Source organism: Haemaphysalis longicornis, unplaced genomic scaffold (assembly GCF_048455015.1).
Source record: "Haemaphysalis longicornis isolate Haplotype H1 unplaced genomic scaffold, Haemaphysalis longicornis Haplotype H1 scaffold_2, whole genome shotgun sequence".
NCBI classification, from domain to species: Eukaryota; Metazoa; Arthropoda; class Arachnida; order Ixodida; family Ixodidae; genus Haemaphysalis; species Haemaphysalis longicornis.
In genome coordinates, this window is record NW_027526295.1 from 74,268,232 (window position 1) to 74,285,047 (window position 16,816).

The window sequence follows — 16,816 nt, forward strand, 5'->3', positions numbered from 1 at the left end:
CGCTGTTATCTGTCGGTGTTTGAGCTGAATATTGCTGCTTTTGACTCCGGGTATTGACGTCGTTCATGTGCAATGCAACACTAGTGATGTTTCGGCGCAGTCCAGTACCGCGATTGTGATTTTCCACTACCGCATTGTTTAGACATCTTGCCACTTCGGTATTGCGACCCAGTACGGACTCGCCTTCAAAGCTATCCTTTGCGACGTATCGAATCGTTTCACTCTAGCTATGTCAACGAGTGGAAATGATGACGATATTGACCCTGTGTGTCATCAATTAAAGATTGCCTGTCATCCATCTTCCGTCACAAGCAATGCGTTGCGGCTACGCGATTTCGACGTTTGCTTCCATTACGATAAGGCAATTTCGAAGCCACAAAGATAAAGAGAACAACCGGCGGGTTATAAGAGGGCAGCTACTACACCTGAGAAGTGTGTTTTAATCACGATATACTTTTTTTTAAATTTCAGGTTTCCAAATGTTTGTTTGTTATTACCTTTTAAAATATTTCTGTGGATACGGCACCCCCGAACCGACATCCTGCGTACGCCACTGGTAAAATCGGCAGCATCAGCGTTCAGCCGTTCAGCTGGCGTGGTGTAGCAAGCTCACTCCTCCCCTAAGCCAGTACGTCGTCCCCACAATGTGTACCTCGTAGGGCCGACCGAACGAGGAAATGTAGGCTAGGAAACCTCGTATCTTTGATATCTGCGCGTCAAAGCGAGCTCGCGTTCTCGAGAATCCTGGAAACAAACGCTAAGCTTGTTGGAACTGTTTTAGACCAGCACGAAGCTCGTCCATTCGAGCTTTTTGCAAACCCAAATAGGTACTAGATGCTTTTGAATAAAAAAAACCACGCCCGGTTTGATGCAGAAGGTATAATTTTTCGAGCTGTCGACGATCCGGAATCTCAAGATATTTCTACCATTATTGCCGTAACGGAGCAGCCGCCATCATTGCAAGGCCGTCTCCACATCACTTCGCCCTCAAATCATGCCTCGCAGGTTAACTTCATTGGACCCAGTAATCCGGCACTAGTCCTTCGCGTGCAAAACTTTTGGGTGCGCCAAATTTTTGGGGCGAAAGAACTATCAAACCTGATTCATTAACGATTTCTTGTTTTCTTCATTGATTCATTTTTGAGTTCAGCGCACCGATGCAAAGCAGGCGATGAGGCGCGCCGTAGTGGAGGGCTCCGGATTAATTTTGGCCACTTCTTGTTTTCTTTCTCATCGTCCTTTGAGGACATGTGTCCTTGTTCTTCGTAACCCTGGAACATGAAGTTGACCTGCTAGCCAGCGATATACTGCATGCTTATTAGATAAATTATTGATTGAGTTTGTAAAACATATTCAGGTCAGCTTTATCGAAAGCTGCATTTTTGTTTCGTTTTTTTTTTCTTCATAATGAGTGGGCGCCCGTCGGGTTAACACAAGGAGAGAGAGAAATAGAAAGATTTCAAATAAGTCTGGCGGTGTACGCAGAGATACAGCTACATGTTATATATATCAAGAATGCACCAGTGCAGAAATGCATTATGCGGACTTTGATAAAAAATAGACGTTTTAAAAGGACAGTTTAGAAGTGAAGCAGAACATGCCGTCTTCTGGCGGAAACAATTAGTGAGAACAGGATAAAAGTTACGGGCCTACATTCAGAGCCCGAGGAGACAGCAGGACAGCGTGGCACAGTACCCAGTGTGCTGCGAATTATTGCACTCCAAATACAACCAGCCAAATACTCTGAAACTCCGGAACAATACACATAACATCTTCATCCCTTACTTGGATTCTGTTATTAGCACGAGAAGAAAAATTTAGAGAAAAAAAACGTCTCAAATACCCATTTATCGCAAATTACATCACAGCATCAACGATTTTACATGGGCATCTGATCGCTGCGAGACAATTGTTTTTAAACCTCTGCCTTCGATCGTTCTGTTTAACAAAACGTTCATATTATGTAATGCAGTGATCTCTTGTTGTCATTTATAAGCATTAATAGAATAGAATAGTGTCACGAAGCCAAAGACGACGCAGTTGTCTTGAAGTAAAACACGTTTATTGGAGTGAACTTGTACTCCCCTAACAACTAACAAACCCCTAACAACTAACAAATCAAAGAATACACAGGCGGTGAAGCTGCAGTCAACAAATTGACGTGTGCAGGCGAGCGTCGGACTGTTGACCTTAGTTCGAAACGCTCTCCCTATCAAAAGAGATAACACGTGCGGCATAAAAATAAATAATGGAACACGGGCTTCACTTGGCACACGGATAACACAGATAACACAGCCCGGCGCAGCCGGTCGGCAAAAACAAAGCATAAACAAACCCAATGCATGGTTCGCGGCAATAGAATACAAGTGTATTTCATGATCTTTATAAGACGTGACGGGGCGAGAGAAAAAGCTGCTGTGGACAGCTTGACGAGCTCTCGCCCCGTACGGGTGTATGGACAGTAGATGGCGCCAGGCAGCATACGTCCTAGAGGTCTTCCGTATAATTAATAAACATTTTGAAACTTCGTTTTTAACTTTTCCTTGTTAAAAAGTGAAGAACAAAAACGAGCTTCTTTTCGTTTGATCCCTTTGATTACAGGGAATTTTTCATACAATATATTTACCCCACCCTCCCCACCCCTCCTACTTCGGTGCAACGGGCTGCGTATTTCCAAGCGCTTCGCTATACAGCCATCCCACGGGACATGTGTCTTCGATCAGTTTTCCACCCTCAAGACAAAATCCTGCCGACGCCCATAGACATAACCACTATTGCTTGCTACGTACGTTTATACGAACTTGCAAGTAAAACGCACCCGGAGAACTTGAACTACATGTACAGTTACAAGTACCCATACAGCCTTCTTAGAGATATGCTGGGAAGTCTGCCTCCACTGCGATGCATCACGTCCTGCCTCTATTGAGGAATGATAAAGATATTAAAGACAAATACCGTAAGTGCTGCTTATGCCGGAGACAACACAGAAATACCTACCCGAATATTTTCCCGTTGTTTGGGTACCTAAGGCCCTCTATGTGCCCTCTACTAGCATAGCGATATGCGTCAGTGGCACAGTTTGCGAGTATAAAACGGTAGCAGTGAGCAAGGACCGGGGTAATTGGACATCTATGGGAGGCCTTTGCCCTGCAGTGGGCGTAGGCACACTGATGACGATGGTGATGATGATGATGCGTCAGTGCCACATGCTTCGCCACGCAGTAATGTTTCACCTTAGTTCATTATCATCATCTTCGGTTTACTCCGTTCTTCCCGGTGCTCGCTACCCGGTCGTGCCTGGCAATGTTCACCAAATAAAGCACTGCTTATATACTGCTGGCCTGTGATCACTATGCTACAACCAGAGCACGCGGCATTCCCACAGTAGAGCGCATTAAACAAAACAAATACAAAAATTATTTACCTTCAAGGACTTTATTGTGGTCGCAGTTCTGAACTCCGGTAAATCAAATAAAGTACCGTCGCAAACTACTGCACTGATTGCTCATAATTGGTGACCAAAGCCAAGTCGACGGCTTTTACTAGAGCTGCTTCACCTTTTCATTGTACAGCTGCCGTTCACGGTCTGGGCGCTCGACCTCAAACTGCGCCTTTTCGAAGAACAGCCTCTTTCCTTCAAGCCTGAACATGTCCACTCCGTGTCAAGTGCGAAGCCTTCTCGCAAATCCGGATTTCGCCGTCCACGCGCGAAACCAACAGCGACAACGCTTGCCCGAGGAAGTCCGCCGATTTTGCATCCCCCGAGGCAAACCCATCCTCGTTAGGGCCCACGTCGTTGTGGGTCAAGAAGCCGCTGTTCCTGTTGACAGACCAGGGCGAAGGCGATCACGAAGCGAGGCGTAGCCGTTTGACGGGGCCCGGTGCTTTAACTTTCAGAAGACGACGCAACTTTCCGGTAGTGCCCGCTGCCTCTACCACACCAGCTGGAAAGTGATCAAAGTGGAATGGCCTTGAACAGCTTGATACGTGGTCGGACGTTTCCTTGTTCGCCGTCTCCGTTTTAGATGCGGAGCATCTTATAGTCTGGGCATGTCCCGCGTCGGCGTCCGCACTCACACTGCGCATGCGCAACGCTCCTCGTTCCCTCACTCCCACACCGGTGCGATACTCCCGCCACTTCTTCTCTCGTACCAGCTGCGTGCACTTCGTTTTCGCTTCTCCTGCGTTCTCGCTTCTGCTTTCGAGGCGCATGCTCGGCGCTTGCGCATCTCTCCTCCTCTCGTCTCCTCTCCTTCAACCTTGAATGTAAATCGGGTAGCGCGCTGCGCGCGTTCAGTTCAGCGCTTGCTGCGGTTGACTCCACTTCACTCCGTTCTTCCGATGAAGTGTGATGGAAGCAACAGTCCCGTCAGTTAGTGGGTTGGCATTTCCCCCAAATTCGACTACGAACCCAACGGAAACACAACGGAACCCCGCCATGCCCCGCATCTACTCAGCGTTCCCTTCGGGAAGATGGGGCTAATTTTTTTGCCTCTTTCGGCAGTAGTTGTGGCCGGAGCTCTCCGTTTCTTTGCGCAGCCTTCGAAAATGCGAGACCTCGATATCCTTGAGAACCGTTCCCGTACTGCTGCTGCACCTGCCCGAGCAGATCCTTGTTGGTTGCAAACTCGTCCTCAGAGCAATGCCGGTACACTTTGGCCTAGTCTGCCTTCGGGTACTCGTCAAGAACCGGGAGGGTGCGCTCTCGGCAGCACCTCGAGGTGATCACCATCTGCGGCCCGGGTTTCTTGGTAATCGAGGCCCAAGCGATTGCGGGTGGCGCGTCCTTGAAGGGGTTGGCGGGAAGCACCTCCGGCAGCAGCATGATATCCTCCTCCCCTGTTAGGCGGCTTGGCCGCTTTCGGGAAGCACCTAAGGCAGCAGGATAATGTCCTCCTCGCCTGTGCGTGTGGGCCGCTTTTGGGAAGCACCTCAGGCAGCAGGATAATGTCCTCCTCGCCTGTGAAGCGGGTTGGCCGCTTTCGGGAAGCAACTCCGGCAGCAGGATAATGTCATTCTCACCTGTGAAACGGGTTGGCCGCGGGAAGCGTCTCCGCCAGCAGGATGGGATCCTCCTCGCCTGTGCACGGGTTTGCCGCTTTCGGGAAGCACCTCCTGCAGCTGGATGATGCCCTCCTCGCCTGTGAAGCGGGTTGGCCGTTCTAGAAGTCTGCATGTAGAGCCGTGTAGTCTTCGGATGAGGTGCGCTAGCTGTCTCTTGGAGTTGTGACAGGAGGGCAGCTCCGAAGCAATCGTAGTGAAAATTTGGTACGCCCAGTACGCGGAGCGTGGTTGCTCGGTGAATGAGAGTTCTCTGAATGACGATTTAGGAGTATGGGGTTGCCTTAGGGGGCCGGTCTCTTGTGCTGGCACGGACAATCAGTAAGGCAGATTTGTTAGGTTTTGCCGAGAGGCCTCTGGGCTGGATGTATGCGAGTGCGGTGTCGATGGCCTGCTGGAGTACATCTTGCTGTTGCCCGCTAGAGCCATGTGTGGTCCATATGGTTAAATAGTCCGCATAAAGTGCATGATGAATGTCGGGGTAATTGTCTAGTTGGCTTGGAGGTTTGAGTTCAATAAACAGGGATGAAATAATGAATCCTTGTGAGGTGCCCTTGGCTGGAGTGTGGAAGGTTGGGGAATGGGGGGATGGGGTTGCGAGTCGCAACGCGTCTGTGCGGTTTCCCAGGATTGCGTTGATGAAGTGAAAGTGAAAATGAAGCGAGCCCACTCGTGCTTCCTTTAGCTCCCTTTCTCCTCCGTTTGCAAAGTTCACAAAACGTAGCCACTTGCTTCGCCGAGGTTCGTCGCTGGGCAGCACATGAAAGGAGATCTCTTCACTGGCGGGGATGTCGCACTCCCTCGACGATTTGCCCGTACTACATCCCAAGCGAAAAAAACAAATGGAGGACTATTTGGACCTGCCGAAAACACAATTGGTTCAAATGGAACCCTTTAAAAATGCAAATGGTTCCATTTGGTCCAACTGTGTATTCCGCAGGTCCAAATGGGCCTCCAATTGTTTTTTTTTTTTTTTCGCCAGGGATGGGCATTTCAGGACGCAGCAACGAAATTTCATTGTAAAGTACTCCAAAAAACTGAAGTTTTCAGTGGTTGTAAACTGAAAACGAGCTCGTAACGACAGCAGCAAGCCAACACCATTCCGAAACTTTCGCGGCGTGTGGCACTATCTCGTCGCTGCTTGCTGTTCCTTACTCCCCTCGTTTCTATTTTTACCTTTGCTGGTTGGCGGTATGACGCCAACCTCCTGTCAAGGAATTAAGATACCAAGCAAGGTCACGGCTGTGCGTGCTGGAACGGTTCCTTGGCCCAGAAGAGCCTCGATCCCGAAAATTCGTCTACGCGACGGCGAGATGTCCAGCTCGGCCGGCGGTAGTTTCGTACGCATTGGCGTACACGTTTGCGCGTTCGTCCCGAACTTCAACCGTTTACTCCACCGTTCTTAGTGTCATAAAAGGAATGTGCACTATGTTTAACGGGCATATAGCTCACTATGCAACTGGTAAGCCCTGCCCAACTTGCGTTTGCTTTTGCCGGCCTCCGCCAATCGCAGAGCATTCAAGTATGACATCATACGTTCTGTTGCGGGAAATAAGCTGGTGGGTCGCATGGTCATTCCCTTTTTTTCCTAATTATGTAGCTTATTTGAGCGAATTTTGCGTTAAAAGTGGTGTCAGTATGTTTGTAACGAGGCAATCTTTCGAATGAACCAAACTTGTGTTTTCTCTTCATGGCTCCTTTCACGGCGCTCGCTGAAGTTGCTTTTCCCACGCTGTGCTCGGCGGATTCAGTTACCCGAGCCGCCGGATGTATGAAGCGTACGAAAGGCATTGAAGGACTCTGGTACGACTTATCGTGTTCCACACCCCCGCCGCGCCATCAGGAAGGGGGTTTCACTTTGTGTAATAGAGTTGTCGCAGCAACCGATCGGTGTGCACACTTTCATCGACTGTCGTTAACGGACCAGACAGAGGGTATCTTTGCTTACGTCGCAGATGGTTCGATAGGTGATGTGGTCCTTATCCAGCGTGGTGTTGCAGGTTAGCCATGCCAGGGTAGCTTTGAGTTTGGCTATTGTGAACGGAATGTCAAGTGTTTCGTTGGTTGGTCCTCTGAGTGTTGGGTGTGAAGGGTGGGTTGCAGGATCCCCGAAGAGATGCAGAAATTTGGTGCATTGCAGATCACTTTTGGGGGAGAGTGCAATTTCATGCGGGTTGCTCTATCCTGTCTCTAAACGCATGAATTCTATTTACGACCAAGGGCATCACAAGGCCACAGCGAGGCTCCTCGACAAACGATACAGCTCAGACCCTCGTACTCGGCACATGATCATCCTCGAATCTAGACCAGTCACACACAACCGTAGTAGTCCTTGACTCAACTGGGAAAGTAGAAACCACAGCCTCTTATCAGAACTTACAAGGCCAAACCATTGCAGACGCCACAATCTGTCCCTTATACCAAGCCAACATCACACCTTCCCAAGCCATTCAGATCCTACTGAACCTTTCTGAAGACATCTATACCTCTATTATCGGGATACCAGGGCATACCGGACTTGCAGAGAATTAGGCGGCCCATGCTGGGGCCTCTTCACTGGGGCACTCCCAATAGCAAAACCAGGTCGAAACGGACACAACTCCCTTGGCCTACAAGCCAAGCTTCCACTCCTCCCTTACAGCCAGCTCCATCCTCCCTCACTACACAATAACAAGGATATACCCCCACCTCACCACTTTTTTCTACCATCAAGTGTATGTCTACCAACGACTGCAGAGACACAGCACAACCCATCCTGTCCCACACCGCCCCATCTCTCTTCCCCTACAACTGCTCACAATGTGACACCCCTCTTTCAACCTCCAACCCAGTATACTCACCATCCCCCCATCCCTTGAGCAGTGGGATCCTGCACTCACCAGGTCAAAACCACAGCGCCAACTCACCCTGGTGCAACGAGCCAGATGCGTGGGCCCAAGGCCTCCTGTACAGAGGAGGCTGACCACACCCCCTTCTCTTACCCCTTATGCTCGGTAAAAAACGCTTTCCCCACATATCACGCAACTCGTTGTGGGCACAAGCCCTCGTGGAGAAGGGGCAGGACCCTTCTCACACAACTCATGCCAGACCACTCTTGATAGCATAAATGATGACTGATCAAGTGGTTGCGGTGTTCAAAGGGACAGACAAGCGATTTTTGTCGAGTATATGTTCGCTGTCCCAAATGAAAGGGTATCACTTCAAACACCTTAATCCGAAACAGTTTTGCTGATAGCGCCCTAGAACTTTTTAAATCGGAATTTTTAGATCTACGAGCCGTACGTGTCCTCTCGAAAAATGATGCTGGCAACCATGACACCCAGTAGCACAGCAACCATGGAGGAAAGAAAAGTTTAGGAGGGAGCGTCACGTGACAATCGTGAAGCCTAGTCATAAAAAATAAAAAGGAAAGACTGATGGGAGGTGTTCTATTCACGTGACAGGCAAGCGGTAGTTCTTTGCGCCTCATGTGGCCCTTCGCCGACGCTGCGTGCGTGCGTCTATACGTTTGGTTGTCGGGCCGTCCGCGTATTCGAGTTTCGGCGACGAGCCGTTGCGCGCAGCTCTGCCTGCAACCCGAAACGCGCAGCGGCCTGATCGCGCGGGCAAAGTGGTCGGACGGGAGAGGCAGAAAACATCTTTGTTTACTGAGCTTTCGGACCCGTCGAAGTTCACGCCGCAGTCGGAGAGTTTTGTGCCGCCGCCGCCGCGTGCAGAAGTGGAAATGATCTTTTCACTTGCCGCTCAGGCAAAGTTGAAAAGATCAACCATTTCAACCGTTTCTTTAACCATTTATTGGCAAGGCGCAGTCAGTCCACAATTCAGCAAGGTCTCTCCCAGGCGTAATCTAGCATTCGCTTTTTTTTTTTTTTTTTTTTTTCATATACGTATCGCACCGATCGAGCGGTCCTCAACGGACAAACAGCCGAAGTACTGCTTGCGGCGCGAGGTGGTCACACCCAACATAAGGGTACTGAACCCTTTGTTTTCCAGTGCACTGAAGTAGATAAAAACGTACCATCACGCCGGAGCACCGGAAAGGCAAACGTATGCAAAGGCGCGCGCGAAACCAAAGCTAGCCTCACCACCTCCCCGCCAACACGACACTCGTTACGCGCGATAACTCAGCAGAATGCCAAACGCAATCGTCACAGCACACCTGGCAAACACCGCGCAGCTGTAGGCCACTCCATGCTTGTGAATGTTTACGGCGGCGCGTTCGAGCGATCCAACGTCAGAAGTGAAATTCGGCTTGCAGCTCGTGAGGATGCTTTGTAAGAAGGCGATCGAAGTTTCGCCTTGCTTTGAACAGCGACAGCGGCAGTACTTCCACGATACGAAGCTTGGAGCGCAACGCTGGTGAACAATCTTGTACGGCGCCTTCGGCGACAGCGCTCGCCTCCATCTCCACCGGCAGCCAGCCGGAGCCACTAAATGCTACCGCGGGCCTGAGAGTAGTGCTTTTTCCATAATGCATTGCGCGGGAGGAGCCCGAGGAGAGGAGAATGCGGCGTCAGAGGAGGTTGGCTTGCCAAAGCTGTGCCGCCTGACGTCATGCTCCCTCCTAACATTTTCTTCCTCCATGACAGCAACCATAGGCTACACACTTTTGTCTGTATGCGAAATAAAGAACGATATTTAAAAACTTGTCCCCAGCTAAACAGTGTGAATCGCAGGCTTTCGTATTTCTCATGAGTTTTTTTAAATTCGAATGCATTTCTTAGTCGGGGGTTGTCGTGCTCCGTCGGCGTGCGCCCGCAGGTGTTATCTCTCCGCGCTCCTCCTCGCCCCTAGCAACAGCTGCGGCGCGCCTAGCAACCGGAGCAGGTGGTAGCTCGGGCGGGAGTAGCGGAGGGCAAGGGGAGAGGAGCGCGCTCGGGCGTGTGAGGGCGCTCGCATCGCGGAGCTCGGGCGGAGTAGCGGAGAGTGAGTGGAGAGGAGGAGCGCGCTCGGGCGTGTGAGGGCGCTCGCATCGCGGAGCTCGGCGGGAGAGCTCGCGCGCGGGGCGGGCGTGTTGCGCGTCTCTCTCTCCTCTCCGCGTACCCTCTCCGCTCGCTGCGCTCGGAAAATGTATATAAATGCATGGAGCGCACGCCTCTCTCCGTTACTGCTTGCCGCAGCGCACTCATCGGTGCACCCAATGCATTCGCATTTCCGCACGATCCCCTTCGGGGAGGTGGGGGGAGTTTTTTTAATTCAACAGTCTATTTTGCACGAATGCGCCATCTGTGGGGACAGACGATAGGTAGAATCTGTCTTCACGTTGTGGAGGTCGGAAGTTCGATTCTCCTCGGGCACAACTTTTTTTTTTTTTTAAGCTGCCGTTGGTGGATTTGGAAACTGAAATCGAATACTTTGGCAGAACAAACGCCCCCGACTCAGGCAGAATCGTCAAAGCTCCTTCACTGGGTCTGTTTACTGAACGCTGCCATTGATTTTGGACATGGAGGCTCAGTTAGCCACACTGAGAGCAACACAGCGATGGCGGGCAGTGCGTCGTAAAAATTTTCAAAATAATGTTTAAAAATACATATACAATTTAAACTTATACACAAACATGCATTTTAGTGTCAAGTTTCGACACTACGAACCGCCATCCCTCCGATTTCAGAAAGTTTGCTGCCAAATTAAAATTATTTCCGCCAATTTGTTTATGAATTGCTTGTGGTTACCCGGCTATACAAAACGCTGGCTTTCATGTGAGCTAGAAAACATATACACGACAAAAAACGGTTGTCGGTCCGTTTAACAGACCAAGTCTACACCTGGGCTATGAGCAGTGCCGTAGTGGAGGGCTCCGGATTAATGTTGACCACCTGGGGATCTTTAATCTTTAACGTGCGCCGAAATCTTGACAAACGGCAATTTTCGCATTTCGCCTCCATCAGAAAAGCAGCCATCACGGCTGAAATCGAACCTGCATCCTTCAACTCAGCAGCCCAACACATTAGCCACCGAGCCACCGTAGCGGGTTAACCCTCAGACCTGACTATCTTGTAGTATTTTTCAAATTTGGGCTCAATGTGTCCATGCAGATGGACTGGGTACTGCTAAAAGCACATTAGGCCTAATAATCAAAACCAAAACATGGCCACTTTTGCACACTGCCTCCAGAACAGCACTTGAACCCTTCTCCTGGCTGCACCTTAGTGGAGGAGGCCAGCTTGTTCAGAAGCAACGAATGAACAGAGAGACAGGAGGACGATGGCTCCCCTCTGGTGGCACCAGCGGCAGCAGTGGGGGAGTGTGCTCTTTATTAGGCGTTGCGTATGCCCAGGGCCTGCTCGAGCTCGGCGCGCCGCTGCTGCACCTTGCCATAGAAGTACCGGCAGACGGCCTCCTGGGCCCAGCGCTGGTAGTAGAAGTCCGCCCGCCGCTCCTCTTCCGGACTGCCCACCACGTCCGTCATGGTCTGCACAGACAGCAGAGCACACACAGGTCACCATACCGTTGAGTGAGGTGCAGTTTAGTGATGTGCACTACATCACTCAACTGCAAAAACTGCAGGTATCTTTGCGAGTGTGGCATGATGCCACATTACTACTCCCCCATAACTTAAGAGACCATCAAGACCACATATAACTACACATTATCACACACTCTTTTACCCAGCCTTGACAACAAGCTACAGAATCCTGCAATACCAAAGTCAAAAATTTCGGCGAGTAGAGAATGCATGTTGAACCACAGCTGTGGTTTAACATACAATATCGCAAATTTGTTCAGAGAGGAACCAGGCATGCAAATTGTACTGAAAAGGGTACATTTTTAATCAAATTCTAATTTCGGGGAGTTTCCGTGATGAAGCTATGCCTTGGCTATGAGGAGCACCATAGTGGAAGGCTTCGGATTAATTTTGACCACCTGGGGATCTTTAACGTGCGCCAAAATCTTTACCCAAGGGCGTTTCAATTTTCCAGCTCCATCATAAAAACGGCCTCCGCCGCCAGGATCAACCCAGTGTCGTTGGGCTCAGTAGCACAGTCAATGAGCCCAAGGGCCCTGGGTATATTTCAAATCAAATGCTTCCTAAAAAGGCGTGTGATATGATTGGCACGTAAGAAATATTGGCCAATGGTTCTTAGCATTGGCAAACTATTGGAAAGTAGAGACGTCGTTTAGTGCTTGCGCCTGCAGGAGCGAACAAAAGCCAGCGGACAGTACGGTGACTACATGTCGACGCACAAACTCTACCGGGAGCTGCTCACACAGCTATCACTGTTTAGCCTAGTACTAGAATATTTCATCCCTGTAATGATGCCACTACAGGTGTTTACTTGCTTGGAGAAATCAACTGCTAGCCTTTGGCTAGCAGTTGATAACTTCAGCCCACCAGGACTCCCAACTTGGCTACTAGGAAATGGTAAACCTGAATTCCTGAAATTTCCTCCAATTTCAATGAAGTTGTGCTGTTGCAAGAGCCATGCACATGGTGTCAGATCCTTTCTCACCTTCCTGTCAGCTTTTGCACCAAAGAGGTTACTTCGCTGACTAATCAACACTGTTTTTATTTGGGCACTCATAATCCTCTCAAATTCGCACTTGCTTGAAAATGGCACCAGCTAATGCTCCAACTTCCATGTTTTACACTCACAGGGGCTTACTGGGAAACAAAATGCTGGGAAACAAAATTTTACTCAGTGTCCCAAGCCCCACCAGTGTTGAAAACTTGGCAGGCATAACAAAGTTCCAAGGCACGGAGAAGTTGCTATTGGATTGCTACCGATACCAGAAAACTCAATGGAAAATATTAGGATGTCCATGGGATGTCTCCTGTCGGACATCCCATGAATGTCCATGGGATGTCACGGGCCCATACGAGCCACACAGTATGTGGATCCAGTGACAAGCTGCTTTCAAGAGCGGCCAGGTTTGAAACGAGAGGACGGGGCTGTGTGAATTAACGCACCTTGAGGTCGCGCATCTGCGACACGAGCCACTTGCTGATGAACTGCTGGGGGTCCTTGGCAAAGCTCAGGAAGAACTCCCGGTTCGTCTTCAGCTGGTTGATGGTCTCCACCGTCTCGTGGATCTGCAAAAGAGGGCAGGTCACAGGGTGGCTGCTTCGAAGCTACGAATGAGCCAACAAGAGCCAAAGCCTGTCGCAGGGGAAGCCGACGGGAAGCGAGCGTGTGTGACAAGCTCATTGCAGAGGCTGCAGTCAAAAATAGCGTTGCATTTCCTGTCTGGCAAAAGTCTGCTAGAAGTGCTTCTGCTTGATAACCGCACTGCCTCAAATGTGTTTACTCGATGGCCCCCATGTGGCTGTGGTGCCCAAAAATGGCCAGATGCAGAAACCGGCACAAACAGACAGGACTGGCATTTGCTCCGTTTGTAGGCTGTAGTCAAGGCTGCTATTAGGATTGGTGCAAAACAAAGCTAATATTGCTGTCACAAACTCGAGCGTACGATGTCTAAAAGTACCTTATAAATTTTTCGTTTTTATTGTACAGCGCCTAATTCTTCTTGCAGTCGTTCGATTCATTCAGTTCGGTTCTATTCGCCCGAGACAAGGCTGGAGCGGGCGCGTTGTGTGTTGTGCTCTCCCTCTCCGCGCCGGCACGGTTATAAAAGGAGGAGCCGCGCCTAAGCAAGCCAGCTACGTTTGGACGTCGTGATTGGCAACGGCACCTGCCAGTTTGTACATCACACCATCGGCGACCCGCGCTCTGGAGGACTCCAACGTACTCCCGGGCCTCGAATCACCGTGATCGTCTCGGACGGCCTGGCCTACAACGAAGCCACGCTTCCCAGGTAGCCGAATCGCCTCCGACAGCGGTGCATCGTCCGGCCCGGTCGGTGAATATGCTGGGACTCTGTCTCTCATAAGCATCGAACTGTTCGTTTTCTTTTAGTTAACTGCTCCGCTTCGTAATATTCCTTTGTTAACGCTCCTGTTTGTATCATTTTGTCTAATTTTGGACTGTTTCTTGTATTTGAATTCCATCTAAGTTGTCTGTCATTATCGATCCGTTACCTCGTGCTTGTGTTTGTGACTTGCCTGTCTAAATATAAGTCTTTGTGCTGTTTTTCGTTCAAGGCTCTCGCTCATTCTTGCCGCTCTAGTCGGCGAAAGCCGCTCATCAGACGGCCACCCCCTTTGTCACCTGTGCCCTGTGGATTCGGTGGGGTTTGTTGGCTCTCTTGAGTCGACTCCCCATATCTTCTGACAGTGCACCCTAATTTAAGGAAACAGGTGACAATTGCGCACAACCTAGCCTGTATCGGCACTGTAAAAATTTCAGCCCCCCTGTAAGCATTTAAGCACCAGGCTTCCTTGACTGCGACACAGTGCGCATATACTGTGGAATCTCGGTGATACGAATCTCACGGGGCGGCAAAAATATTCTTACCACCCAAAAATTTGTATCACAAGAACACGAGAAAAAACAAGTTCTCTGCACGTGGAAACGCGCTGCGCATGCAACAGGTGGCAGCAACATGGTGTCGGCTCCCGCCGTGAAGAGGTACAGGTACGGTGGCTCCAGCGACCACTTCCAAACTTCCGTTAGAACACAGCTCAAAACGTAAACTAATCTGCTCGTGCTGGAAAGGAACTGATAATGTGAACGAAAACTGCGCTGCAAGATGTCACTTGCGCCAAATATCCGCCGCAACGTGGCCCAGTCAGATGCTTGGAGTGCTTTGAAATTGCCGCCATGACGCGTGCATCTTCCTATAATGACTCAAGTCGTGAGGCTCCTGCCACTACCATGCGACAACTGAGGGGCAGAAGCTGCTGCCGGGGTGTCGGGCCGAATCATCAACGCAAGCGCCAAAAGAACGCTTGCACATCGCCGACGCGATGCGAGGAACACCAACTCACACACGTAATCGACGCAAAAGCGGCACAAGTAGCACGGCAAGGTGACGAATCGACAGCTAGAGCGTGGGGCATAGAGGGAAGCGAGGAATGTGGAGAAGGCGAAATGGCGAGAGTGCTCACGGTCCGAAACGAGAGGAAACGTCAGACTGCCACCCAAATTGTGGTTTATTCAAAAAGTACCGTATTTACTCGCATAATGATCGCACCCCTGAAGTTCATCGTCAAAATACAACTTTTTTTAATTTCCCGTGCAATCATCGCACCCTGAACATGCCGCAGCCATATGTCATATGTGTGCCAAGTTTGATGACGATGGTCGTGCCTCCTCTTTCCTCCTCTTTCAAAGCGGACATGGCTACGTTAGTGCCGCGAACTTGATGATATTAGTGATATCGGCAAGCATGAGTTCATAATTGGTGTGGAAGAAATTCTCACTAAATGCACATAATGTACTCACAAGACAAAAAAAACAAAAAAAAACACGTGCTCGGCTTGCTGCCTCGGCAGCCGTGTCGTGATACCCCACACTGTGACAGCAGCAGCCACTTATTGGTCGACCTGTTCTCACCTCGCAGCAAACTCGTTCCGGCGCGTTCCGCAATTCCGTAATACCGGCGCGTTGCGTAATGAAAACACTGCACTTTGCGTCACTCGGTGGTCATTCAGTGGTCGGTGGAGTTTCTATTATGTTTTTATTTGTTATGTTTATTATGTTCATGAGAATTATCGTAAAAATTCTGACCTGCAAGTGGCGTTTTCTGCGCTCAAACTTTTTTCGCGAAAAATTTACCTCGCGTAATGATCGCACCCCTAAATTTGCATCATATTTTTGAAAAAAAAAAAAAAGTGCGATCATTACGCGAGTAAATACGGTATACTACAAAAAGGAAGCTAGAGGCACCCGAGTTGCAGCCAGTGGAAACGAAAGGGACAGCGAGAAGAGATTGTAGTGGGAGATAAAAGAGGGCCGGGAGAAACAACAGGTATGGAGAAAGTGAAACGTTCTGCTCGTCCAGAGCAGCACCTCTCCCGCTGCTATTATAAACACGAATACCATGAAAAAGAATACAAACAGCAGGGGAGGACTAATACTTTTGTGCCCGCACGCAACCGAGGCCACACGACCGTACCAAAACTTCCGCCTCCCACCCATGCCGCAGACGGCTACTCACGTCTTCATATCACCCGCACCAGAGTGATAAATGTGTACGGATCATCCAAATTTTTTTAATTATCTATACAATGCATATTAGTTAGGGAATTTTGAAAATTCGTATCACAACGAAATTCGTATCAACCAAATTCGTATCACTGAGATTCCACCGTATTTTCGATGGCAAAGGGAAGACTGATAAAGATGGCAGCCTTCTGGCCATCGCTGTGTGGCAATGTTGCACGCATCAGGGATACGGCAGAAAAGAATAAACGGCAGAGACGCAACAATGAGCCCACAGCGGCTCTGTACCCCCCAGCAGCAGCCAGTACCTTGTTGTCGAGCGACTGGATCTCCTGCTGGTTGGCTGTGGACAGGATGAAGCTGTTCATCTGGGCCTTGAGGGGGTCGTCCTGCATGAACAAAGACCTTCTTACAGACCATTCTGGGCACAGCAAGAAACTCTGCACAGCTCTGTAATAGTACTGGTGTTAGTATGAGTGATCAAATGTAGCGCAAAAGAAACACACAGGACGGAAAGAATACACCCGGACGAGCGCTCATCCGTGTGTTTCTGATGCGCTACATTTGATCACTATGAATTACCAACTAGCCCAGTCTACAGCTTTAGTTAGTGTGAGGCCTGATATCTACTCTACTCAGGTGCAAGTTAAAAATGGCAACAGCTCATGCACTGTATCACTCCGCTGAAGTAACGGACTCGTGGTATCAATGTGCGCGCGCAGTCTGAAAGGAGGTTACTTTTAATGCGTAAC

General features: G+C 49.7%; 1 protein-coding gene across 2 annotated transcripts in view; it reads right to left on the reverse strand.

The window, feature by feature from the left end:
• Nucleotides 1-11,261: 11,261 nt before the first annotated feature.
• Nucleotides 11,262-16,816, reverse strand: part of Bap60 (Brahma-associated protein 60) — a 37,857-nt gene continuing 32,302 nt past the window's right edge. For both annotated transcript variants that reach the window (XM_077697998.1, XM_077697999.1), the window contains 3 exons: nucleotides 16,373-16,453; nucleotides 12,971-13,093; nucleotides 11,262-11,473 (listed from right to left, as the gene is read on the reverse strand). In XM_077697998.1, the coding sequence (XP_077554124.1) occupies nucleotides 11,318-11,473; nucleotides 12,971-13,093; nucleotides 16,373-16,453 (360 nt within the window). In that variant the 3' untranslated portion in view covers nucleotides 11,262-11,317. The remainder of the gene's footprint in view (nucleotides 11,474-12,970; nucleotides 13,094-16,372; nucleotides 16,454-16,816) is intronic.